Source organism: Dermochelys coriacea, chromosome 22 (genome assembly GCF_009764565.3).
Source record: "Dermochelys coriacea isolate rDerCor1 chromosome 22, rDerCor1.pri.v4, whole genome shotgun sequence".
NCBI classification, from domain to species: Eukaryota; Metazoa; Chordata; order Testudines; family Dermochelyidae; genus Dermochelys; species Dermochelys coriacea.
In genome coordinates, this window is record NC_050089.1 from 18304957 (window position 1) to 18332941 (window position 27985).

Here is a 27985-nt window from a genome sequence, read left to right on the forward strand (position 1 = left end):
CACAGTAGTACAGAAAACTTGTCTGAAGGACAAAAGCAACAGGAAACAGACACCAAGACAAATCTGGAGTTCCAGTGAGCATTTATTGAGCTTAATCAACAAAATCAGGATTTTACCATTCATCTTTTCTATACTCTGAACTCAGTGAAGATTTTCACATAGTCACAGCCTTCCATCACACGCATGTACATACAGATATACACATTCTCAAGGAAAACTCAGCTCCACTGGACAGTTTGCCAATTAAACAAAAAGCCAATTTTTCCCCTCCCTCCCTTGAATGTTCCAAGTTCTAGTCCACCCTGTTCATTTATCAGTGGAACACAGCCCTTTTAACAGGGGACCAATGGATTATAAACTCATCTAAATTGCAAACAAAAAAACTTTTCTTTTAAATAAGTTCCAGTTTGTTTCAATAAAGGGAACAGTGACTATTTTTCTCCAGATACCCCTTCCCCACAATTAATGGTTAAAATACAGCAAGCCTGTATCTTAGTATACCCTATCCCTCCCCCCTCCCATCCCCACTTCTGTCTACACAAGAATTTAACAATGCTTCAAATAGCACAACACTTTAAGCTGCAGAACAGTGAAGGGAGCAAAGCTGTAAGGCATACTACCCTTCTCATGTAGCAATTTTTCACTGGTCTGACATACTTTTCACTCCAGAGACCATGTATTTGTTGTAAAGAGAAGTCTTGGTTTAAAATTGGACTAAAAGGGTCATGGCATCCAAATATTCTTGGCTTGGACTAATTTTACCAAAACTTTTGCCATGGCAGCAACACTATTCTAGTCCGAGACCAGAGTTCACTCTGTTCCCATGAACCAATAAGCTCCTTGGCACCGGCAGCATCATCAAGTCCATTGCTCGCAATGGATAGTACACCAATAGAATCAGACTCCTAGCATTGAGAGAGAGAAGTTCACGTTCGTAAAAAACTAACTAGAACAGTGCTTTAAACACAAAGGCTGAATGATGGTCTCTTCATGGCAGCATTATGTCAGTCACTGATGGAACATAACCATCTGAAACATTTCTAAATCCTTGGTGCAGACACCCTCCCCACCACTAAAAAGAAAGAACAAAGTTAGTCAGAATGAGATGATTTGATGCCAACATATATGCTAGGTCTTTATGTCATGCTTTCATGTTCTCACCCAGCTCCATATAAAGACACAAAGCAGAAGGCAAAGGAAAGATGCTCCCATCTCATTCTGGAAATGAAAATATTTAAGACCAACCCACCCCCCTCCCCTTGGCGAAACCCTCCAGCTACAGCAGTGCATTTGTACAATACACTCTGAAAAGCCAGTCTAGATTTTTAGTCACAATTCAACTGGCTACAGACTTGTGCCCCCATTTCACTACCACCTCCTTCCACTTGTGGGATTTAAGATACAGGATCTAATATCAGATTTATAGGTTAACAATGTAGTTTTTTGCCTTCTTGGGGGAAAAAAAATATGGAAAAGCATGTAAAATTCTCAATATCCCATTAAGAACCTGATCACAGAACAAATGTTTGACCTGGGGATTATTAAAAGCAGGTATTTGCTCTGAAATAATGAATACATGGAAATGTTGGCAAGTAGTCTGTAAAAATAAGAAGCCAGAAGAAATCTGACAATCAAGTTTTACACACTTCTTCATGAGGGAGAAATAAAGACTAGGATTTGCCTAGTCATTTGGAGCATCTTTCCTTTTGCAAGTTCATATACATTTTAGAGATAGCCTATTAGCACCAGAATCAGACCGCTTCCTTCCTCTAGAGAAAGCCACCTAAAAATGGTGCCCCTGATAGTCTAGGTAAGTGCCAATTCTCAGAGGCAGACTAATACTTTTTCAATTTAAAATTTCTGTGCTTCAAGAGGGACCATCAGAATATGGCACCAGGCTAACCTACCACAAATCCAGGCAGAGCATGCACTTTTGACTCTCAGCACAGCTATCTTTTTCTTGTTGCACGTGCATGCTCTGTCATAAGATAATTTTTATTTACACTTTTCTTTTTATCTTTGTTGCACTAAAATGATCCCTCTTCTGTCACAAAGAAAAAAAATCATGAACTGGCTGCAGTACAAGAGCAAGATTTTACTTTTGGTCGAAATTTACACCCACAAACTCCCTCTCTGCCAAAAAGCACCCCAAAACTACTTGTTTACATTTGGTACCTGCCAACTTAATATGTGGCTCACAGAGTGCCTGTGACCAAGCTCTTGAGTTTGTACTTTAGTGCAGCTTTTGCTACAGTTATTACAGAGTCACTGTAGATTAAGGGAAAACAAAAAAACCAACAAAACAACAACAAAAAACCCCCACACTTTTCACCTTGAAAGCTGTCACCAGGAGGCACCTGGCTCTATTTCTGATCCTCAAGGAGTTGGATGGATAAATCTCCCTCCCCAAAAAAACCCAACAAAGAACAATTTTACTTTTTATAGTCAAAATGGGGAGAAATTATTAATTCCCATAACCATATTCAGGTAAACAAGCATGGTGTGAGTACAGCATCGGTATATGCAAAGTACAACTGACCAAAAGGGAATTGCTTTCATTCAGGTGCCTCCTGACAAACTGTAGTTGAACAGGCTAAAAGGAAATGTTTAAAAAAAAAAGTTTACTGATTTTGATTTGTCTCACTCCTTTTGCCTGTAGATCAGGCCAAACATCAAGCATGTTGGGAGGGGCACAATTTAAAGCAACACTACTTGACCATAAAGCATTCTCCAGTAATATACAGCGCAGAACAGACAGCAGTTCATGCCAAAAAACTGAAGATGGCAAGCAGCTTTCTGTGGATTCAAAGTTAACAGGTTAATGGTTTTGCTTTTTCCAGCTCAAATCTATATAACGGTTGTTCTGGGCAGAGTATGCACAATGCTGCAGGAGGTGAAACACCCAAGAGAGCTCCAGAACTGTCAGTTTATGCATACAAGTTGGTTTTGTATTGTTTCTTTTAAACCCAAATTCACACCCATGTTCTGCTCAGCTACACTAATAGCTACTGGATTTCCCTCATGCCAAGGTGAAACACAGGTCTTTGCCCTCATTAGAGCTTGTAAAGTTCCTGGAATTTTAAGAGGGAAATCAAAAAGTACCTCAAACAAGTTAAGCTATGGAGTTTGAGGTTTTTCCAACCCAACATGTAATCTTTTCCAAAAAGAGCAGCACAAGACAATATTGCAAGCACCAGAGCAAACCCACCCTCACAAGGGACACTTGTCTAGGCCTGCTCTTCATAGAGGTCAGAGCACGTTTCAGATGTTTAGTGTTGCAGAAAACTGAGCCCCTCTCACCTTTAGCTGCTCCCATAATCAGTCCAATCCCTTTAGCCCCAGCAACTTTCATAAAAAAAAAGTTATATATGAACCCAAAACAGAAAAAACATATTTACAAGTTTATACAAGTATACACATCCAATTTTCAATGGGACACTGTGCCAGAGGAAAGAGGGCCATGGTTCTGAAATAAGTCTACATATCAAGTGCTATAACTACTAATGGAGACTTATGGAAACCAGTCTTTAGTGTTCTGCTAGAGCATATGAGCTTTTCATATGGCTCCTGCAAAAGATGATAGGCTGCTCTTTCCTTCTAGAGCTATGATGTTGCACCTAATCAGCCCAGATTTTTAGCTGTTTTTGTTTTAAATACATGTATTTACAGTGTGGGTGAACTGCAGTTGCATATCAACTCCTCCAATTTAATAAAAAGTTAAACAAAAAAAAGTGTTACATTACTGATAGTTTCATCTCGCAGCCCTGGGCTTGAATATTGTGGGGGGAGGGCAAGAGACGGGTTGGGAACTTTTGACCTGGAAAGAAAAAAAGCTGTTGATTCCATGGGCTGTATCTGAAAGGTGATATTCTGAATGGTCTCATAGCATAAGGCACTTTGCACGAATAAGTAACAAGCTGTTTAGCTTAAAAACAGATGAGTAACCAGGGAGAAGTTGAAATGCATTCAATCAGCTGTTGGAGAATTTGAAATTGCAGACAAACTTCTGTTCATCAAGTTTCTTCTCTTTTCAGGGTTTCTCTTCCTCCCTTGCTGCCGCTGCCCCTGCGCCCCCCCAAAAAGAAAAAAATTTAAAACCAGCAGTTTAGTGCAACTAATGTTCAATCAGCACACAGTGCAAACAAGTGAAAAAACAAAAAAGTATTCCTTCTTTTATCTTCTTTCTTCCTTGTTGCCAAATTTAAAAAAAAAAAAAAAAAAGAAAATACGTCTGAGCTCTTTAGTCTTCACAGTTCCAAAATGAAAAGAAGACGAAAAACCCAAAAAGAGAAGGATATCCCCAAAGAAACGATGTGTCACAGATCTGGATCAAGGGGCTTCAGCTTCTGGTGTTTGTAATCAAAGCCTAAAAAACAAAGATCCTGCAGTTAGTTTTCTCTAAAATTGTTTTCAAAAAGCTAGGAAGAAAATACAGAAAAGTAATTCAGTCTTACGATTTAGCAGCTTTTAAAGCTAACTGAAGTTCTGGTCACTTTGCCTGAAAGTTATACAAGCCTAACATTCCCTACTAAATGAAAGGCTATAGTAGGATATATGTTGATGACTGCTTTTATAGCAAACATAAGTGTCGAATAAAGTAACAAAAACAGGAAGCTGCCACTCATACTGGGTGATGGAAAGGGAACAGCCCAAAAGATGAATGCATGGAAAAAAGGAACTTTCCTTTTAAAAAAATAGGAAGCCATCATTTGGTTAAATGGCTAATCTCTTTAATCAAAGATTTCAGAATCATTTATTTACAACTCTGAAAGCCTGCTGAATCTCAAGCACCCAAACAATAAGTGCAGGCTACACTTCCATGCCTCAGACTACCCACAATACAGGCTTTCCGCAGTCAGTGGCTCTCAATGGCAGCTCTAAGGGGTATGCTAGCACCACACTCCCTTCTGAAGGCATTCTAAAACTTATTTTAACCAATTCCTGTACGCTAAGCTAAATCTTTAGTTACAGTATTACAATTAGTCACCAACTTTTTCCTTCAAAAAGGAGGCTGCTCTGCCAGCCACACAGTGGGTACAAGTTAGCCTGGCTTGATCAGAATTATTAGTTTCCCCTTCAATATTTCCAGTGAGGAAACAAATGGTTAATTATTCCTTGGCATAATTTAATGAAGTTAAATAGTCTCATCCTATATCTAGTTTCACGGTGCAGCTCTTTCTAGAACAAACAGACTATGCACAGTTTCAGAGATCCATTAAAATTCCTGAACAATGTTTTGGTTCCTGCTTCCAGAAACAAAAGCATTTACTCTCTCCTTTTTTATCATCTATAGGGAACATAGTACAATGACTGAGGAGGAGGAATCAAGTATCCACAAAGTCTCTGAAGGTCTATGCTGCTGAATTATAACCTCAGGGTACTTTAAACAAACATGAGAGATTTACCTCATCAAATGCAAACATTTTTGCTGTGTAGCCTGAAGCATAAGCAGGAGAATATAACTCTGTAGTGCTGGGAAGTGAGACTAGTGTTTTGGATTGTTTTTTTTTAAAAGCCATTTCAGAGAGACATCTAGTGGCAACCAAGGTGAATTACAGAAATAAGCCATCCTTAACATACACAGCTTCTCTCTCCTTCAAGGAGCCTACACAAGCAAATACAGGTTTCAGAGTAGCAGCTGTGTTAGTCTGTATTTGCAAAAAAGAAAATGAGTACTTGTGGCACCTTAGAGACTAACATTTATTTGAGCATAAGCTTTTGTGAGCTACAGCTCACGAAAGCTTATGCTCAAATAAATTTGTTAGTCTCTTACAAGCAAATACTGCATCTCCAATAGACCAGGAAATGGGAAAGACTGTAGGCTCCTGGGTGTCTGAATCTGTTCATTTTAATAGGTGAAGTGCTTGGCTCACTGTTTCCCTAACAGAATGCATCTTTCCTCCGCATTCCCCACTTTCTCATTGCAGACATCACCCCATCCTTCCTATACTGCTATTACTCCATAACCCAAGGATCATCTTTGGCATCTCACTCTCCCTTGCCATCCCAGACAACATTCAAATCCTGCCATTTCTTCATTCATAACATTGCTAAAAAACCTCTAGTTCAGGCCCTCCTTTTCCATCTTGCCTACTCTAACCTCCTCCTATCTGACCTCATTAATACTAGCAATGTAAATATCAGTTAAAAAAAGTGAACCAGTTAAACAATTTAGATTATATAATTTAGCCAGTTAACCAAGGTTGCTCCAGCCCGGCCAGTGCCAGCATGTGGGGGTCCTTCCCATCAGCTCAGCACTGGGGTTCCTCCAGCTGGCACGGGGCCACCAGTTTATCAGTTAAGGTCGGTTAACGGCAAGTCTAATTCTTACCGGTTAACCTTTTACACCCTCTAATACACCCGCCGCTCCTCACAAATCCATTCAAAACAGCTGTTCAGACGTTTCTTACCCATCACACTCCTTTTGTATGAAATGGAGTACTCGCACTTTAAAACTTTTGTCAAAAAACTTTTGTTAAAACTTTGTCCTCACACTCAAGGAGGCTCTTCACAACTCTGCCCCCCCTCACTCATTTAAATAGCCTTATTGCATCAGCCTTTCAACTTTCTCCACTCCAGTAATGCTAGCCTCATCCACTTGTTTCTCAGCTTCTCCCACAGCCATTTCTGCACTTTTTCTTTCTTTCTTGCTGAACCTCGTGCATGCAACAGCCTCCTCAAATTGATCTATAAGGCATTCACCAGCTCCCTCATCACCCACCTCTGCTGTAATGCCTATAAGAAATCAGTTAACCAATAGCGGCTGTGTCAGTTGGGAAGAGCCAGTTTCTAAAAAAACTGAAATCAAGACCCATAAATTTTCTGCAAAAGCTAGTCTATGCAATGAGGTGTATTTACTTTCATCCCCTCATCCCTGTGACCCACTCCCTTGTTAGCTCTTTGGAGCAGAGACTCTTACTGTATTGCCTATACCAGTGCTTTTCAACCTGTGGTCCACAGACACCTGGGGGTTTGCAGACTAGATCTAAGATTTACAAAGGGGTCTGCACCTCCATTCAAAATTCTGAAATTTAAAAAAAAAAAAAAAGTGGCCTGTATAAAGCCTAATACAATGGTGTCTTGATCAGGGCCTTTGGGTGTTACCAATACTATTAAATCAATGAGGATAAGAGTCCAAAATTCAGCAGAGAGCCACATTTATTGCCTCTTCCCTTCTCAGAGTTTCTTGTGGCCAGGCAATAAACTCTTATCTTACCTCGAAAACACACACAAGTCAGCAAGTCAAGTGAGGAAAAGGCTGCTTCATACATTAATAAATCGTAAGCATGCTATGCCCATTCATTAATTAGTTTATCCATTGAGTTCACAGCATCTGTTCATGCGTTTTGGCACAACATTACTGAACAAGAGGGTATGCAAGAGAATGATAGATACCAGATTAGGTCAAAACAGCTAGTCTGAAGGCTACCTACTTATTTAGTGCAGCTCACCCAGAAGAGCTCACCATGCAGAGTAGAATGGACAAAACAAAAATCAAAGGGGAAGGAAAGGTAAGAAAAAAAAGTGAAGTGATCCATACAATCAACTTATTCTATCTCCCTCAATTTCCCCACTGCCCCACACCCAGCCTTCAATTCCGTGGCTTTCTGAGCAATCATATACGCACATGGTTAAGGTTTCTCATCATCTACAGGTTCAGTGTGGTATTCTGCCACATACAGGCTCTTGTCAATGTTGCTTGGGATGGGTTTAATTTCAGTTCCCAACTGCTCCTCAATACTTTTCAGGTTGAATCGATCATCATATGTGATCAAGTTGATGGCCAGGCCCAGGTGACCAAAGCGACCTTCACAAAAAGAAAGGCTAAAGTAGCAACAGTTTTATCAAACAAGTCTGTAGGTTGTCACATAACCAGATTACACGTGATCATGCAGCAATAAAAAGGCAGTTTCAAACAAGACTGACCAATCCAAACCCTCAAGCACATCAGTACAGTAACTATTTCAAGTTTCACATCCCCATTTATTGCTGTAATTTTTAGTATTGCTTCAGAAAAGAAAAAAGTAGTGACATTTCTGCTCCCCAAAGGAGAAAAACCATGTTAAAATACACCAATTAAACTCTACAGATTTCTGAACAGTCTCCTTTCAGGCTATTGTCCCCTGTCTGGTGTCTGCCCAATGACTAAATTTTATTGAAAAGTTAAGCCAATAATTGTGTGCAGTGGTTTTTGTTTAAAAAAAAAGAGGGGGTGGGGCGACCATGGAAACGTCAGTGTTTTTTATTCTCCCTCACCCGGATAACTCAAACACAACTGAATTCAAACTTTACAGATTGAGTCCTCTCTGATGTGCCTTTGCTTGCTAGGAATGAATAATTTTAAGTTTCAATCCACTGACATTCAGACATCTGACAAAAATCTTTGGAGTATACACAGAAGAAAAAAGTGTCATGGCTACAAGTGTGTGTTTACCAGTGGTTAATAACTGAACTACATCCTCCTTCCTCTCCCTCCTTGACTTTCCTTTCTTTCTATTCTCTTGAAACTTCCTTCTCACCACAATCCCAAAAAACATTCAGCTTCTCCCCAAAAAACAAAAAAGTTGATATGTCTATATATAACTATTCATACTAAGTTATGGTTGTATTTAAACTATTTTGAAAAAAGGGAAATGTTAATTTACAATATGTTGCTATTGTTGATCCTGTATTAAGATTTATATACACATACATGTGTCAAGACATTCATTGTAATGTCTTATTGTTAATGACCCCAAGTATCAACAAAAATCTTCTCTCTCCCTCCCCGCAGAAAAGCATGCGTTTAAAATGCACATGCACACAGCTATTTGAGTAGTTTTCTTAGATTGCCATGAGAAGGAGCCGGTTTTAGGAGGCTGAAAATGTATTTTAATTAAAATATTTAAAAATTAACAGATATTTGGGCCAATTTCAGTAACCTAACCATTTAATCTTGTTTTGTATAATGTTCCAACACACCTTAGAAGAGAAGGTCTTTACACAGCTTTTCCTTGGTGAAAAAGGAATGAAGTTTCTTTGTACAGGCCAAATTAAAAACAACCCATCAACTCGCTTCAAGCCATCTGAGAGAAACCCACAATACTTCAGAATAAAAAGCAGAAGTAAATCTGAGCAGTAGCAAATTATATTTATTTATTTGCACAGCTTTCCTGAAGAACACTTCCCTTCCCTCACCTGATCTGCCAATACGATGGAGATACGTCTCTGCCAGCTTTGGAAAATCAAAGTTTATCACCACATTCACAGCTTGGATATCAATACCTCGGGTAAACAGATCTGAAACAGAATTCCCTTTAATTAATGGATTTTATTTCACCAAAAACCACTACACTACCTGGAGTGGGAGGGTACAACAGGAGCTAGGGGAAAAGGCTACCTAGGATGGAGAGGTTACTTGAGCATGATAAAATACCCTTAAAACATGGTTAGTATATTTAAGAAACTGGATGGTGAATCTCTCCTGTGAGAGCTGCTTATTTTGTATTTAAATTTTGTTCAAAAAAAAAATCTTCCCCTCACATTTTGGGCCTGGATAACATTGTGAAGAACCATCAAGACATGAGCTTTCCAGACTTGGTATTGAGGATCCTTCATATGAGGAACAACTCCTCTAGCATTTTGCCTAAGTCTGAGCATCCATTTCACATTTCCCTTGAAGGGAAAGTACACCATTTTCAACTGAGTCTCTAAAGGCTTATACAACTTGTTTTCCAGCTAATTTAACAATTTTGCCTCTCTTCTGATGCATTCTGGAGAAGTTAAAAAGTTACTATTCTTAGAATACAAGCTTCCAATCATGTACTGAATTGATGAAGTCAGCAACACCACTCATCAGCAACTACAGCAGTGGGGAATCCTAACAGGCTGAATGCAGTTTCACCCAGTTCTCTAAGTGTGAGATTAAAACAGAACACTTTAAAAACTTGTTTTTTACAAAATAAGAAATCAGCAATTTATCTCAAGTTTGTTATCTAAACGCCCCCCCCTCCACAAAAATGTAACAGAACAAAATCAGTGCAGATAGAGTACCTACATACCTTTTCAACTAATTAATATTTGACTTGTATATATGTTAAAAATACTAAGGTTGTGGCAAAAAGCTAAATTACAAGAAGGATTCATAGGCAAGTTTGATCCTCAATAGTTGACACAATAATGTGCAAAAGTAAGCTATACCTCTCTATGTAGAAGTTACTTTAAGTTCATCATGACTCATGCACTCTGTTATCCTTTCAACTTGTTTCAACCTTTATACTTGTTATCCTTTCAAAAACTAAACACCAATTTATGATGAAGAAAGTTAATAAGTGCTACCTACAACATGTGGGGATGCTCTGCAGGATACTAGGAGCCTGGCCAGACTATATAACAGATAAAGACGCTACAGTTATTAAAAAGGTTAAACAAGTTTTTCTGTTATACTTCAGCTGCTTCTAAAATTATCCTACGTAAAGAAGTATGTAACTGCCTTAAAAGTAGTCCATGTGTCAAAAGCAAGACTAATTAAAGGGTAGTTTTATAAATTACTCTTATACAATCATTTAGGTGGGACATGAGTAAAACTCAGCATAACAGGAAGGATGCTACATGGTTCACGATAATATGCAAATAATGAATGCCTCAAAAACATTCCAAGTCAGTGTTGGGGGAGGAGGGCAGGAAAATTTAACATTTGCCTTTTATCCTTATTTAGCCACAGTCTGCATATATATGCCTGAAGTCTCACTTTAGGAGTTCTTGCACAATCTTACTGTAACATTTAAATAGTAATGTTACATAAATAGAAAGATACAAATTGATTGTTTAATAATTTGTTAAACCAAGCACCTATGAGAATAAAACAGTGTTATAAGAAATAGCCAGCATGGATTTGTCAACTAGTCATGTCAAATTTAATTCTTAGTCTGGGTTACTGGCCTTGATTTTAATAATGGTTTTGATACAGTTCCACATGATTCTCATAAGCAAATTAAGGAAACATGGTCTAGATTGAATTACTACGAGGGTGTGCACAACTGGCTGAAAGATTGTACTCAAAGAGTAGTCCAACAGTTCACTGTCAAACTTGGACAACCTAGTGAGATCCCACCGGGGGTCAGTCCTAGGCCCGGTACTATTCAATAGTTTCATTAAAAATTTGGGTAATGGTGAGGAGAGTAAGCATATAAAATTTGCAGATGACGTCAAGCTTGGAGGGGTTGCAAGCACTCTGGAGAACAGGATTAGAATTCAACATGATCTTGACAAATGGGAGAATTGGTCTGAAATCAAAAAGATTAAATTCAATAAAGATAAATGTGAAGTAGTACATTTAGGAAGGAAATATCAAATGCTCAACTATAAGATAGGGAGTAACTGGGTAGGTGGTAGTACTGCTGAAGATTATCTGGGAGTTATAGTGGTTCACAAATTGAATGAGTCAATGCAGTTGTGAAAGAGGCTAATAATCTGGAGTGTGTTAACGGGGAGCCCCGTATTAAGACATAGGAGGCAACTGTCCTGCTCTGTTTGGCACTGGTGAGGCCTCAGCTGGAGATCATTGTCAAATTCTGGAGACCAAACTTTAGGAGAGATGTGGACAAACTGAAGAGAGTCCAGACAACAGCAACAAAAGTGATGAAAGGTTTAGAAAAACTGACCTTTAAGGAAAGGTTAAAACAACTAAACGTGTTTAGTCTTGATAAAAGACAACTGAGTGAAGACTTAACAACTGTGTTGAACTATGTTAAGGGCTGTTATAAAGAGGACAGTGATCAACTGTTCCCCACATCCACTGAAGGCAGGACAAGTAGTAATAGGCTTAATCTGCAGCAAGGGAGATTTAGGTTAGGGATCAGGAAAAACGGTCTAAGTATAAGGGAAGTTAAACAGTGGGAATAGACTCTGGCATTCCCTTCACTGAAGGTTTTTGAGAAGGCTTGAGAAACACCTGTCAGATGGTCTAGGTTTACTTGGTCCTGACTCAGCACTCAGGGGCTGGACTACATGACCCCTCAAGGTCCCTTCCAGCCTGACATTTCTTATAGTCTTGAAAGATTCTGACCACTGAAGGCAAGTATAGTTTTCTTCATTGTGATAAAAAAAAGCAAGTGAATTGATTGCATCTATAGTCTGGTTCCAGTTGCAACCTCTAGAAGTCAAATGATCTGTGTTTACTACTAAAACTGAAAAAGGATTAAACAAAAAGAAAAACCACTTACCAGTGCAAACAAGATTCCGGCATAAGCCATTTCGGAAATCGTGGAACACACGATTACGGTGTTCCTGGGAAAGCAGAAAAAAAAATAGCAGCAGCTTTTACAAATTGAAACATGGGTCCTACTACTTCTCTCCCCCATGAGTTGGAATAAACAAACACTCTCTTCAATAAGAATACTGAGCACTTCTTGTGCTTTCATCCATTTTATAAAGTGCTTCAACAAAAGAGGCTTTTGGTACAACTTTTGGGTATAGATATTTAACTAAACTGGTCAGAAACTGATGCAATTCCTGTGGATGGACAATCTATTTAAGAGTGCCTCTTAAAGTAAAGAAATTTGAAGCACTCTAACTGAAGTGTGTATCCAAAGGACTTTTAAGAATTTAACTACATCAGCTTCTGTACTGAAAAGCTACACAAAATTTTATTTAGAGAAGGCCTGAAGCAGACAAATTAAGTGATTTGCCTGAAGTCACAATAAATCAACTGGGATTAGAAATCAGGTCTCCTCGTAGTACGCTTGGATTACAGCTGTCCTAAAGAAAATTAAAATTTGAAAAGTTACTTATTTTCATTCCAGATATTTTGACTATCAAGTCTTCAAGACATTGTGTTATTTGTTGAGTAAAAATATTCAATTTACTTTATTGCTTAGAGATCTATTCATAATTTATGTTATAAACCAATGCATGACAAGTAAGTCTCTTTCTGCTAACTCAAGTCTTCACTCACTACTCATTTTATTTTTACATAAATCAATAACCATGGCACCATCTTGGCAGCACTGAAAAAATTCAAGTAGTATCAATCTTCATCAATTAGTTTAAATAAATGATAGGCCTGAGACAAACAAATATGCACTGCATTGTGCTGTGAAGATCAGCTAGTTGGAAGTCTGATTTGTGCCACTAAAAACCAACTTTTTATTCAGATTTCAATGAACAGTCAATATTGAGAGCAGCCAGAAAACACCACATTAAAGTTTGTTTACCACCCAGGGAGTATTTGGATTGTCTTACTAGTGAGTAGCAGCTGAAAAGTTCTAGCATCAATTTATAAAAAATTGAATCAAAAGGTTTTAAAATGAAATTTGGTTACAAATGGCATCTGAGCCTACCACCAACGTTTGCTAGTTAGCAGAGACAAGATCAGTACTCAAGTCTGGAGCTAACCCATGATGAGAACAGACCTAAAATCGTAAAACATATCAATGGAATCACATAAGACAACTAAAATGTAAGACATTAAGTGTGTATCAAAACTGGTTTTAATTAAGGTGCTTTAGATCATGTGACTGAGTTGCTGTGCTAAGAAATACGATCCTGATTTCTTTAATTAAGCAGTACAACACTTTTGAGTTACAGTTCTTGAAGGACTAAATATTACAATTCTAATTCACATCTATTAAGTTATCAGTTGCTTTCAAACTAACTGGTATAGCTTCACACTCACCTGCCTCATTTTAGCATGGATATAGAAGCAGGAATAGCCCAGCTGGGAGATCTTCTTGGCTAGCAGTTCAACCCGTTGTGAGGAGTTGCAGAAAATGATTGACTGGTTAATCTGGAGCTGAATAGAGAGAGGTGTTAAACAGCAGCAGCATTTTACTTACAAAGCTTTGAAATCTGAGGAGAATGCATCCCTTTCAGGAATGCAAAACATGCATCTGGGATTCCAGCTAGTAGAAGTCACTCACTCTTCTGGCTGCAAAGAGAAGATAATGACATTTCTCCCATCAGGAGGTCTGCAGTTTAATAGTACAGCAAGAGAATATGCATTTTCAGAAAAGATCCTGGGCTTCAAATTTCAAAGCTACAGCATCAAAAATAAATAGTCCAAGGTGTCACTGTCCATTTAAAGAAAGCCATTTTTTAAACAAAAACACTAGGTTAAGGAAAATCTCTTTTCTTGCTAGAATGCATATCTTTGCCATTAAATTATGTTCTGAAGGATAAATGAAGTGGTTCAGACTGGTGTTCTAGTTGCATCACACTGCGCAGCAGCATACTTACCCTGGAGAATAGCGTATTGAGGCAGTGTACTTTCTGCCGTTCAGTTACATAGGCATAGTACTGGGTAACTCCCTTCAAGGTCAATTCCTCCATCAGGTTAATCTCATAGGGTTTCTGCAAATGGGAATTCTGAAATAAAGAGGCATTTCAAACTAAATTAAGGTAGAAAAGACACGCCTGTCTACTCACAAAAAAATAAGTATTTTCTTACCTAACCTACTATCCTACCATTTGAGATGCATCACCCGTCAACAGTTATGCTAGCACAATCCCAACAGATAAAGCAAAACAGGAGTGTGCATCCCAAGACTAACAAATTTATTTGCCACAAGTACTCCTTTTCTTTTTGCAAATACAGACTAACACGGCTGCTACTCTGAAACCTGTCATCCCAAGACTGCAGTTGCAGAGAGTTTTTTCTTATTAATACTGGATATGTACAATGGATGTTTGTTTATTTAATATTCCCATTTAATGTTTTTTTAGGATACAAAACTAAATCCAGAATGCAACTTAGAACACCCATGCATAAATCACATCAAGGAAAAACAAAAACAAAAAAAAAAACCACAAAAAACCAGCACCACCACCCTGTTTACATGATGCACATTTACCTATGTGCATGAGGGAAAAGTCTCCACACCCAAATGGGCATCAATAGGCCACTTACCATGAACTTCTGTACACTAAGAGGGAAAGTGGCTGAGTAGAGCAAAATCTGCCTGTTCTTAGGTAGCGTAAGAATAATGTCCTCCATTATTTGAACAAAATCCTGAGACAGCAATTTATCTGCCTGCGATGAGAAGAAAAAAAAATTTATATATATACACATATACACCCCAGTGCTGCAAATTCCGGATGTTTTTTATTAATGTTAAGTTAGAAAAACATGAAATATAACTAATGTTCTCCTCAACTTGTGAGGCAGAAAGCTTGCTTTGAAGTATACTGTTTCATGGACAGCTTTATTTACCTACTAGGGAAAAGCTTTACTTCAACTGCACAGACACCAAGAAATGCAATTTATCCTGCCTCACTTCCAACTCTTCCAATTTAAGAGCCATACCAGACTGAGGAAGGAAGAGCAGAAGAGATTTCCCATTCCTTAACTTGAATTCATAGATTCTAAAGCTAGAAGAGACCCTTGTGATTATCTAGTCAGACCACAACTCAGGTCATAGAACTTCCACAAAATAATTTCTAGACTCTATACATCTTTCAGAAAACATCTGATCTTGGATTTAAAAATGGTCAGTAATGGGGAATCTACCAGCACCTTTGGTAAACTGTTCCAATGGTTAATTACTCATTGTTTAAAATGTACACCATATTCCTAATCTGAATTGGACTTGCTTCAGCTTCCATCCACTGGATCATGTTACACCTCTCAGCTAGAATGAAGAGACCATTATTTAATATTTGTTCCTCATGTACATACTTACAGACTGATCAATTCCCCACCTTAACAGAAGAGCAGCCATACTAGGTCAGATGACTGATCTATCTAGCCCAGTATTCTGTCAGACAGCAGCCTGTACCAGATGTTTCAGAGGGCAATTTCAAGTGATCCATCCCTATTGTCCAGTCCCAGCTTCACACAGTTGCGAGGTCTAGGGACACATGGAGCACAGGGTTGTGACCTTGAGTATCTTGTCTAACAGCCACTGATAAGTTCATGGTGGGGGGGAGAGATAAATCTATCCAATTCCTTTCTGAATCCAGTTATACTTTTAGCCTTCACAACATCCCATAGCAACAAGTTACACAGGTTGACTGTGTGAAATACTTTGTTTTAAACATGCTGCCTGTGAGTTTGATCTTGTGTTACACATTACCCTTCGGGTAAATAATTTGTCCTATTCACTTTCTCCACACCATTCATGATCTTATAGACCTCTATCACATTCCGCCCCTTAATCATCTCTTTTCTAAGGTGATCAGTCCCAGTCTTACTGTCTTCTCATACAGAAGCTGTTCCACACTCCTAATAATTTTTGTTGCCCTTCTCTGCATCTATTCCAATTCTAATGCATCTTTTTTGAGATGGAACAACCAGAACTGCATGCAGTATAGAAGGTATGGGCGTACTATCAAATGTATATAGTGACATTATGATTTTTATCTTATCTATCCCCTTCCTAATGGGTCTTAACATTGCCAGGTTTTTTGACTGCCACTGTAAATTGGGTAGATGTTTTCAGAGATATCTCCACAATAACTCCAAGGTCGCTTTCCTGAGTGGCAACAGCTACTTTAGACAGTATCATTTTGTCTGTATAGTTGGGATTACGTTTTCCCAATGTGCATTACTTTGAAATTCGCCGTTATTAAGTCCATCTGCCATTTTATTGCCCGTCACAAAATTTTGTGAGATCCCTTTGTAACTCTTCGCAGTCATCTATTTGTTAAGTGAAATAGATTAAGTTCCTTGAGTATCACCATAAGGCAGGTTTTCTAACCGTTTAATAGTTCTCATGGCTCTTCTCTGTACCCTCTCCAAATTTTCAACATCTTTCTTGAACTGGGGACACCAGAACAGGACAAAACTTTTCCAGCAGCAGCCACACCAGTGCCAAACAAAGGTAAAATAATCTCTATTTCTACTCAAGATTCCCCTGTTTATGCATCCAAGGATCGCATTAGCCTTTTTGGCCACAGTATCACACTAGGAGATCAAGTTCAGCCCATTACCCAGCATGAACCCATTGTCTATTGGGTGTAGCAAACTATTTCTCACATCCCCACTCTCCCAGCCTCCGACTCAGATTCAGTTGTTTCAAGAGAAGTTAGAAGGAACGTTGCTTTTACTCTACTGGAGAACAAATATTTAGTAACAGACTCTTCAATCTAGCAGAAAAAGTAGAACATGATCCAATGGGTGGAAGCTGAAGATAGACAAATTCACACTGGAAATTATGCATATATTTTTTTAATGGTGAGAATAATTAGCCATTTGAACGGTTTACCAAAGGTTGTGGTGGATTTTTAAATCAAGTTCACATGTTTTTTTAAAAAGATATGCTCTAGGAATTACTTTGGGGAAGTTCTATGGCATGTGTTGTACAGGAGGTCAGACACCTTGGAATCTATGTATCTACTGGATCTTTGTATATCAGTTTATACTGAAAGGTTTGTATTACAACAGTCATTTTAAATGAAGAGTAAGAGCTACCCATTTCAGAAGAGAGACTGTTAACCTAACAATCAGTGGTCCTACAAAGTAAGGGGAAAGCAAACCTTCCCTATCAGTTTGTTTTTAGCAGTCTCTGAGAAAAGTACATGCTGAAAACTCTTCCGCCCCCCCAAACTACTCCCCCCCCGAAAAAAAAAATGCAGAAATGGATCAATCTCAGCTTTATGATGTCGAAAAAAAGTTTGAAAATTTTATTGGCCAGCAATGCTCAATGAGCAGGCCTGCCAAGAGGCGTCATTGTTTTAACTTCCTGTTAATGAACTGCAAAACATTGAAAGATATTTAAGACAGCGACTTGCCTCATCCAATACTATCATCTGGACATGTTCAACTTTTGCTACTCCTTTCTTGATGAGATCCAAAATTCTTCCAGGGGTAGCTATCACCACATGCACTGTAAATTTTATAAGAACATACATTTAGGTGAATTTTTGCTTGAAGACAGACAATTACATTAAATCAACTTTAAGGGCCTTTTCTACAAACAGTCTGTGGAAAATTGGGGTGTAAATCTACCTCAAGGTAGCCTGATATGCACTAATCATCTACATGGACCCCATTCCTGCACGCTGTAAGTTCTGTAGTATGCTCGGAGGTATTCCAGTTTCAAAGCGGTGTAGATCAAAGTGCACTACAGAACTTACAGTGCACTGAAGCACAGTCCACCTGGACAGTTAGCACATGACATATTCACACCCCCGTTTCCTGCAAACTAGATGCTTGCATAGACCAGTCCTTAGATATGACTATAGAATGGCTGCATAAAACCTCACCCTGGCTCAAAAAAGGCCAATGCTAGTATAACAGTAGCTGAAAGGGAGATATTTTAATGCTATGTTTTGCAGTACTGAGCAAGCCATTAAGGAGCAGCAACCTTAACTGGGAAGTGTCCTAACCTGTATCATCGAGCCTCATTATGTCATCACGCAGATTGGTTCCTCCTGTTGTTGCCATCACTTTGGCACCTCCCATGTGTTTGCTAACCTGGATACAGATCTGACTGACCTGCAATGCTAGTTCTCGAGTGGGAACAATCACCATTGCTGAAAGAGAAGATACACAAAATCCTCAGCACAGAAGATGCATTTTATCTTTTAATACTGCCTTCCTTCCAGTTCAAAAAGGCACTAAAGAATGACATCCTTATGAACACATGTACTCAAACTCTATGATGGCTAAACTTTAAGAATTTTTATAGATCTTCTTAAACCCGCTAATGAGTCGTCATAGAAACTGCATGGGTATTCTTCATGACAAGGAAACATCACTGTGTTGAAACATTGTAAGTTAACTGGCATTCCTCGGGGGATATTAAATAGTGCCAGCCACAACTTACACCCCCAGCCACCTGTACACCACACTTCTTTTCAGGGCATATAAGCAAGGATGATGAGAAATTTGTAATAGCTGAGATTTTCAAAGCAGTCTTGGGGATTAATTTTAATTGAAAGTGTCTCCAAATCCCCAGGTTGCTTTGAAAAATTCAGCCACCAATTTTAGTATAAATTTGCAGGCCATCAAGCTACACTGATACCTACAATCTTCTAATGTCCCATCCCACCAATTCTGGTGTGCAGCAACCGGGCTACTCATGTTAGATCCTAGATGGAACTTCATGTAAACCTGTCTTCAACTCACCTTGTATATTGTCCTTCTTTAAGTCTAGCCGTTCAAGTAAGGGAATGAGGTAGGCTCCGCTCTTGCCTGTTCCATTTTTAGCTCTAGCCAAAATATCCCTACCAGATAAAGCAATGGGAATACTCTCCTCCTGAAAAGCAAGCACAGGGCAATGCAACAGTAAAATAACTTCAACTACAACTTTAAAAAAATAGGCCCTGTTTAACACTGACCCTGATAAGGGACAGGAGAATTTTCCAGTGCAATACTGAGTTATAAGACCCTATATACGAAAGTACACCAACCTCATCAAGCAAGAGCATTTCAGCATCCCACTTGCGAGAAAACTGCTCCCAGTATCCCATTTATCAATGCCCCCACTACTCTAGCCTGATCATAGGCAGAGTGAATGGACCAGCTACCACAGGAATGATTCTAATGTGCAGAGTACACACATATTAAGTACAACAAAGGAGATGGGGGAGAGATGCTATCAAACTATACCATGGGGAGAGAAAGGCTCTCCACCATAACCCCCATTCCAGACACCTATTAGGCCAGTAGAGAAAACTGCCTCTGCGACTTCAAGATCGTGTATATATTTTACCATTACATCATGAAAACAGAGGGCTTATTAGCTTTTGAAATTTAAGACATCCTTTAGGGAGCCAGCTCCAGACTCAAAGACCAGAAGTAATTTCTTTCTGCCGTTCAGTAAAAAATATAAAACCATTCTTTAACACTTAGACAAAGTAACAGAGATAACAGAGCCTGGAGTGAAGATAAGTGTTCAGAATGCCTTGTATCATATTCTCCACTGATGAGGTGAAACGGACCAGTTGCGTGTACTTTAATTCTTCTCCAGTGCTCAATTAAAAAACCACCACACCACCCCCCACCTACTAAAAATAATTTGCAGATCACAAAACCAGAGAAACATCAGAACAAGAGAGTGAGAGGACTTTACTGGGGGGTCATACCAGCTTCCATCAAAGTACATCTCAGTCACCTTTTGCCCCACCTCTGCTGAGAGGTTTGTGATTAGACTGGCACAGTGCTGCAACTAAGGGGTGAGATGAACTGCGGTAAGATTCTACAGAGATTTTTTGTGATGACTACCTCTGTGGTGCTTAAATCAACTCAGAGCTATTAAGTTTGTCCATAAAGAACAGAGGAGATTGCTGATGTCCACAGGACTACTTACACATTTGAAGCATTTTAGCAAGTTGGGGCCTACAACCCCCTAACCTCTCTACAACAAACAGAATCATACATCAAGCCTTTTAAAAGGTAAAAAAGCCTAATTTCTATGTTACTAGGTATTTTTTTTAGTTTAGTATGAAGTAAGTTTTTCAGAAATTATACGGTCAAAGCCTTAGTGTCAAAACCTCAAGGATGCCCAAAAGCGTTAAATGACTGACTATGAGATATCTCAGATGAAGCAATCAACATGTGGCACAAAGAATCTGTTCTGTACTAACCTGAATAGGAGATGGTTTTTCCCAGCCCATTTCAAAAATTCCCATCAGCAACTCCCGTTTCAGACAGTAATCTTCAAACTCATTTCCTTTTGTGGAGGTCACATCCTGAGCAATTAAGAAAGTAGAACGGTAACACCTGTTCATACAAATTATCCCCATAAACTGGTCTGACTGAATAACCTACACAGATTATAAATCCAGGACAAAGACAAGGCAAAATGCAGTAATAAGCCCTTTCCCACCCTCCGTCATCATACAGTAGTTCACAAAAATCTGTGTAGTGCAACCATGGATAATTAGGTAGTATTGGTTACTGGGGACCAAGCAAAGTAGTCTGCATACACATTTAAAACGTATCCATTTTTGCAGAAAGAGCACTAATAGTCTTCATCCTGTAATATTCTTGAAGTAAAAATATATCCTGAGTTTCAACATACTTGAGAGAGAAGGGAAACATATTTGCCAAGTATCTCAGTGAATGTATATTACTATCTCCTTTTAATTAAGTTTTAAAAATAGATCAGAAATGAATTTTCTCACTGCTAGCACACTGTCACTGCAATTTATCTCACACTCACAACCCATTGCTTGTAGTGAACTTTAAAACATCCTTACCGAAGTTTTGATTCTCAGATCTTTTGGAGGGAGTTTTAAAGTCTTCTTCCAGTCATCACCAGGTCTGCAATGTGAAAGCACTAGTTAATAACCCTAAATATTTCAATTCTGTTTTAGTAACAATTAGTACTTTGCACAAACTAACAAAACCTTAATCTGCCTGTGAGGTAATTATTTCCCCAGTTTTACAGATGTGGAAACTGAAGTACAGAGATTAAACTGTTTACCCAAGGCAAGGACCACCATGACAAAACAAGAATTAGAACTCAGAAGTCCCTGAATTCAAGTCCTAAACTCAGAGCATTATACTTCTCTCTAAACAGCATCCACTTAAATGGTGCAATGTAGTAAATGCACCAAAGAACCTGGCATAATTATGTCTCCCAGAAATGCTGCTCTTATTTTAGACAAATTTTAAGAGAAGAGTCTCTAAAGCACAGATTATCTACTCACCTCTTATAACCATTAGCAAATATGATCAATAACTAAAAAGAAAAGGAGTACTTGTGGCACCTTAGAGACTAACAAATTTATTAGAGCATAAGCTTTCGTGAGCTACAGCTCACTTCATCGGATGCATTCATCCGATGAAGTGAGCTGTAGCTCACGAAAGCTTATGCTCTAATAAATTTGTTAGTCTCTAAGGTGCCACAAGTCCTCCTTTTCTTTTTGCGAATACAGACTAACACGGCTGCTACTCTGAAAAACGATCAATAACTGTTCACCTCATCAAGTTCCCCTCACTATTTCAGACCCAAACAGGACAAGTAACATATTGGAAAAGAAAAGGAGTACTTGCGGCACCTTAGAGACTACCAAATTTATTTGAGCATAAGCTTTCATGAGCTACAGCTTCATTGGATGAAGTGAGCTGTAGCTCATGAAACCTTATGCTCAAATTTGTCAGTCTCTAAGGTGCCACAAGTACTCCTTTTCTTTTTGTGAATATAGACTAACACGGCTGCTACTCTGAAACCTGTCATAATGGAAAGGGTTAGTTTCCTTAACATTAGCCAACCATATCTTTGGAAAAGGTATGACAGTTCTTATAATCTATGACAACACAGTACTGGTCCATCATAACCTGTATCTGCTCCAAATAGCATCAAGTGCTCATATCTAATGTCTTGAAAGACAGTAAGAACCCATAATTCATTTGTCTAATTTGTACAATGCTAAACCATGAGGGGGGAAAAAAGGAGAAAAGTTTTCTTCCCATCCCCAGCCAATAATCAGCTCACCATGTCCTGTTAGCCAGACTATCAGCAACTCATAAGATTTTTGACTATTTAAACCAAAACTATATGTTGGACCACTTTTGTGAATTGCATTCTCTTCATCTGGCAGGCAGTTTCTTCAAAATTACTAAAGCAATTAAAAGCATAAAGATGTTTATAATTTTCATTCATGCACTACGGAAGAAAAATAATTATCCATACACAAGTCTCTAGTTCTTATACAGACCAAAACTTGAAACTGGATCTGGAATAGTTCTTTACTCCAATTTCCAACTCCCAAATCCACATTTTATAACGCATTTTCAGAAATTCCTAAGTTGGGCAGGGGGAATGGCGGGGGGGGGGGGGGGGGGGTTAGTGTTGCACTTGTTCCAGGTACATTTTATTCAAACCTGTACTGGTATTTTTTTTTTTTTTAAAAGTGTTAAATTGAGGGATCAGACTTTTTTTAAATCATGTTTTGCAAATCATTCAGGAAAGAAAATGAGTGGTTTAAGGTCAATGAAAAACTGGCATTCCCAGTTTTAAAATATTTAGCTCTAGTCCTAGCATTTAATGAGAAATATCTACTAAATGTCATATAATTGACGTGGGGGGGGACAGGGACACAAGACAGTACTCTGAACAAAGTGACTTTAAAGGTCCATTATGTCACAACTTGCCACTTGTATTAAAAGCTATAGTCATACACACTTGTATTAAACTACAATAGACTCCACATCTTCCCTTCACCCCTAACATCGATCCTGAACAAGGTATCAGGATGAGAAGATGTTTCTGGGGGAAGTGCTATCAAGAAAAGGAATTAAGGTAGGCCATCAACCTTTGCTTTTGAATAGTATACACTTTGACAAAATGCCTTACCTATTAATTCTCACAACTGATAAATAACCAGGATCCGTCAGAGAAAGTCTATTAATTTCACTTTTATTTTCTCAATTATCAGTAGTACATATTCCTCATTTGACAGCCTACACTGAATTTTAAAGTAACAATAGGACATAAAACTTAAATATCAACACAAGAATCTTAAATTCTCTCCAATGCCTGGTAGCTCAAACACATGTTTCAGATGCTGCTTAACATTTATGTAAATACTTACTTAATAGCGGTGGTCATACTCTGTGCTTGCTGTTGAGTGCCATTATTGATTGTGTTGGTGTTTTTCAGCTGATTCATCTGTTGCTGAGTCTGTGTTCCCCCACCTCCTGGGCCCCCACTTGGTTTTACAGGGCCTCTCAGCTGCCCATTCTGACTGGATAGACCCATTATAACAGGGTTCTCTGTTCTGGCCGTGCTCATGTTTTTATTTGTAAAGATGTCTTTTTAGACTTCAAAACTTTGAAAGTCAGTACAGAAACTGTAATAACAGTTTATTAGACTCTCCAAAATGAAGAGATAAATAAGTCTTGCTCAATATATGAGTCCTTTATTGCAATGCAGGCAAGCACCTGTAAGTCACTCAACAGTAAAGTAGTAACTTGCTCTGATGCACCGTGGAACAACTTTTTTTTTTTTTTTTAAAAAAGCCCTCTAACAAAGTTGAATTATATCTGAATTCACTCACTTCAGTCTGAAAAAGATGCAGAAAAACACAATTAATACATGGATTTAGGGTGTAAAAATATATTACTATAATTATTACAAACTATTTTGATATTTGAACTGAAGCACCACCAGAACAAGCATCCAAAACCTCAGTACTTTAAACAAAGGCACCCAGAAGATCAAGTGTCACAAATAAACCAAAAGTTAACTTCCCTACTTAAAACTGAGGACACAACTATCATTTTATCATGTGGAACTCTGTGAAAACGTGTACTCTTAACATCTTTTATGTGATGAAATGCTTTACAAATATTAACTACACCCCAGGAACATAGTTATGAGTCACAGAGATTATTTCACCCAAGCTTGAAGTGCAGCCATCTCTGGGACAGAACATTGCAGCTGTTTACCATCACAAAACAATGGTGCACATCAATTAAGGACAGGAGATGAAGAATACAACTGTATTATCTTGGCTCTATGAGCTAAGATCAAGTGTAAGTAGTCTCTTGGCCTATCCAAGGCCGTGATCAAGTATCTTGATGTTTTTGGTCTTTTGGCCTTGAGATGAAAACCTTGTCTGCGTCTCTTGGACCTTGAAGTGAAAAAAATATCTATATAGGTAGAATGGGGGGGGGTGCACTATGCAATTACTTTAATTTCTCAATTGGAGGAGTAGAGGAGAGGAGAGAATGTGGGTGGGCTTACTAATATGGTAAGCAAGATGAAAATCATCTGAAGTAGTTGGAAAAACACTGGAAATCCGAAAGTTATAAATTCTATTTCTGTTTAAGTAGAGGTTTAATTTTAAACAGCTGGTTTAACAGGTAAGCTGTACAATTAAAAAAAAAACAATAAAACTTCAATTTCAAATAGTGAAACCAAGTCCTTCACTCTCAGTGAATCAAAACAGCTTCCTGTTTTATTACATTCACAAAAAAAAAAAAAAAAAAAAAAAGCTTGCAGTGGTTAAGTTTTCTAATTAGAGATAGCAATTCAGATACAAATGTATCATTAGAGATTTCCCCCTTAATTTTTTAATGGAGCTTACACCCTTTGAGTTATGTTCAAAATAAGTTTGTCACTGGAAAATCTGCCTGGTGCTCTCAGAAAACAGATACTTTTCCAATACTCCCCAACACACTAACTTTAAATTTGTTTTGTATGCAACTATAGCTGACTGGCTAACAAGATATCAAACACACACACAACCTGTACTCGTCATAGAAAGTTACAAAAGTACAAAATTGTAAGATTAATTTGTTTGAAGTAACCCTGGAATTGTTACCCTAACAAGTAAAGTCTACAGGCCTATCAATAGCCTTTTCAAAAAAGGATTTACAGGCTTGACATATAGTAAGTATCATCACCACAAAGCAGCTGCATTTTACACAATAAATGTAAAACAAAGGCAGCACTGGTTGATTACTGCCCTCTTACACAAATGTTGTTTATAAAATACCTCTCCCCATACCCAGGTGAAATCCACCCACAGAATTCAAATACTAACATTCCTTAAAGGGACACCAATATCTAGTCACTTTAAAAACGAGTTAAAAGTAATTTCAGGTACTACAACCTGATTCTGAATATTTCTGCCCACTTTTATGGTTTTACAATCAAGTTTTTATTTTTTTTCCCCAAACATTCCCCTTTTCCTTTATTTATTTGTATTTCAAAGTAAAGACAGAGCAGATGACTTACTATGGAAGGGAAACCATTAGTATAGGAAGTACTGCCAACTGCACAAAGCAATCTTAAAAAAAATACTTTCCTCCAATCTCTGTCAGTCAGTCATTTTAGATGGTACTCTTGTTATGAGTAGGTGAAATATTTTCAGATGGATGTCATTTTCAAGTACCTTTAATTTACAGGGACACTGTCATAGTAAAAATATTTTTATTTTTAAGAAGTCAAGGGAAACACTATTTGGATTTAGACATTTCCCTTTTCTGTTACAACTCAAATATCTAAAATACATCTAGGACAGTAGAACAAAACAGATAAACAGCAGGGAGATACATACAGCAAGAGGTAAACTCAACTTGAAACTTTTTTAATAATGTGTTGTTAGTAACCCGCTTTCCTTTTTATTTTACCTGGCAAAGTGCCTTTAAATATCTTAACCCACACCCAAAGTAGGTTCCCAAAACTTTGAAGTATAACATGTAAGAAAGTAAAACGATATTTAATACATCTGGACAAGCAACACCACCATTTCGAAAGCTAGTGCCCTCTCCTAGCAAAACTCACCACCCCCCGTCTAAGCATTTCCTTTCTTGATTTTGACCACGTATGCAGACTATGGAAGCTGCTGCCACTACACATTTCCACTGCCCTTTTGCAGTAAACATCCTCCTTTCCCTGACGAACTTTGATTTTTGCCTAAAAAGAGCACACAATGCTACATGAACGTACACAAAATGGGGGGGTGCTTTTTAAGTGACCCCAGGAACCACGTCTTCCACCGTTTGCTAGGGTTCAAGCAAATAGTCCTACAGAGTCCCGAGGCCGACGTGAACTGCTCCAGAACCGACCTACATCTCCTCTAAAGTAAGGGCCTCACTGCAGCTTCGATCAGTTTAGAAATTTCAACCATATTCTCATCCTTCTCCCCTCAGAAAATAACGGAACGTGTCATTTTCAGAAGCGAACAATGGAGCGCAGCAGCTTAAACACTTTTTATTGATTCACTCCCACATCGCTATGGGCCTCCGCCTGGGACCGACAGGAGCTTTAGTTTGAGTGTCCGGAGAAGTTTGTGCAAAGCTTGGGGAGGGGGCGTTTTCACCAGGCAAAAACAGGAGCAGCCCGGCTCCCCCACAGCCGAGAGGCACCCGGTTTAACAACAAACGTACATAAGCCGCGTTTATTTGCGGCCAGACTGGAGCAGCCTGTAGGAACAGGCACAACCCTAAAAATGTATCTGCGCAACATCAGCGGGCACCCGACTCCGGCAACATCCGTCGGGGAAACAAAAGATCATCCCCGCCCCCGCCGGGACCCAGACACCGAGGGGGGCGGTGCTCCCCGATACACCAACCCCGCACGCCAGTGCAGGGTCCCCCACCAGAAACACCAAGCGCCCCCGCACCCCTCAAGGTCAGGCTACCAGATACACGCCTCCCCCCACTTCACGGCCTCCCGCCCCGCTCCTCCACCACCACCAGCCACCCTGCAGCGCCGCCCCCTCGCGAACCGCCCGCTTCCACCCCCCGGTGCCCTAACGCGCCTGCAGGGCCCCCGCATGGGACACCGACCCCAAGCGGGCGAGACGAGACGAGACCCACCAAGTCCCTCCGCAGCGTTCCCCCGCCCCCAGTGGCCGCCCGCTAGGCCCGGCCCAGCCCAGCCCCGGCCCTTCTCCAGAGCAGGCCGCAGGCCGCACCGAAGTACAGGGAGCCGATGCCCGCGCGCCCCCATGCCCAGCCCCGAAAGCCGCATCCCCGGCAAGCGCCTCACCGCCGCCGCCGGCTGCGCTCCCCCGGGTATAAAAGTCCTCGCACTCGCCCGCTTGGTGCCTTGTTATGGCGATTCGACGCTCCAAGATGGCGGCTTCCTTCTTCCTCCCGTGTGCCCTCCCCCTCCCGGCCTGGTAAGCAGGCAGGCCCGGCCCCTAGGCCCGCCTCCGTTACCTCAGCGCTAGCCTCGAAGCGGCCTCCTGGCGGAGCCGCGGCGCCCCCGCAGCACACGCCAGGTCGTCACACCGGTACCCCGCAGCCAGCCAGCCAGGCCCCCCTCGCTTCCCCATGCTGGCCCCTCACCCGCTCCCCAGCTCCCCCGTCGCCGCCACCGGCCCACGCGGAGCCCACCGAGAACCCGCCGGCACCTGCTGTTCGGCACTTCCAGGCGAAAGCTAGTAGCCGCCTGTCCCGTTACTGCCGTGGCCCGCCATGCCCGCCCCGCGGCGGGGACGTCCGCCTCAGTCAGGCTTTTACCCGCGCACGCTCCCGCCTCAGCTCAGCCTCGGCCACTTCCACGCCACGCTCCTCAGCGCTTCTTTTAAAGGGGGCAGTCACCGTCCGCGCTCGGCATCCGCTGCTCCCTCCAGGCCTGCCCGCGGCCCGCCAGCTCCTCCT

General features: G+C 39.8%; 1 protein-coding gene across 2 annotated transcripts; it reads right to left on the minus strand.

The window, feature by feature from the left end:
* Positions 1–64: 64 nt before the first annotated feature.
* Positions 65–27981, minus strand: DDX6 (DEAD-box helicase 6). Of its 2 annotated transcripts, none has more exons than XM_038380548.2 (14): positions 27845–27981; positions 23461–23931; positions 21121–21184; positions 20506–20610; positions 19046–19175; positions 18304–18450; positions 17707–17801; positions 14885–15007; positions 14215–14343; positions 13655–13771; positions 12204–12267; positions 9178–9279; positions 7628–7807; positions 65–4366 (listed from the first exon to the last, which is right to left on the minus strand). In XM_038380548.2, the coding sequence occupies exons 2-13, from the start codon at positions 23658–23660 to the stop codon at positions 7632–7634; spliced, it is 1452 nt and encodes a 483-aa protein (XP_038236476.1). In that variant the 5' UTR covers positions 23661–23931; positions 27845–27981; the 3' UTR covers positions 65–4366; positions 7628–7631. The 2 variants fall into 2 exon arrangements, with proteins under 2 accessions (XP_038236476.1, XP_038236474.1); XM_038380546.2 differs by lacking the exon at positions 27845–27981 and adding an exon at positions 27369–27526.
* Positions 27982–27985: the final 4 nt, after the last annotated feature.

Bases quoted from the DNA above. Each gene is read 5' to 3' on its own strand.
- DDX6 (XM_038380548.2), bottom strand. From the start codon at position 23,660: ATGAGCACGGCCAGAACAGAGAACCCTGTTATAATGGGTCTATCCAGT. The intron at 17,802-18,303 runs GTTAGGACACTT...TAAAATTTACAG, and splicing joins AATGAGGCTCGATGATACAG to TGCATGTGGTGATAGCTACC. The intron at 12,268-13,654 runs GTGAGTGTGAAG...CTGCTTTCCCAG, and splicing joins TCCATGCTAAAATGAGGCAG to GAACACCGTAATCGTGTGTT.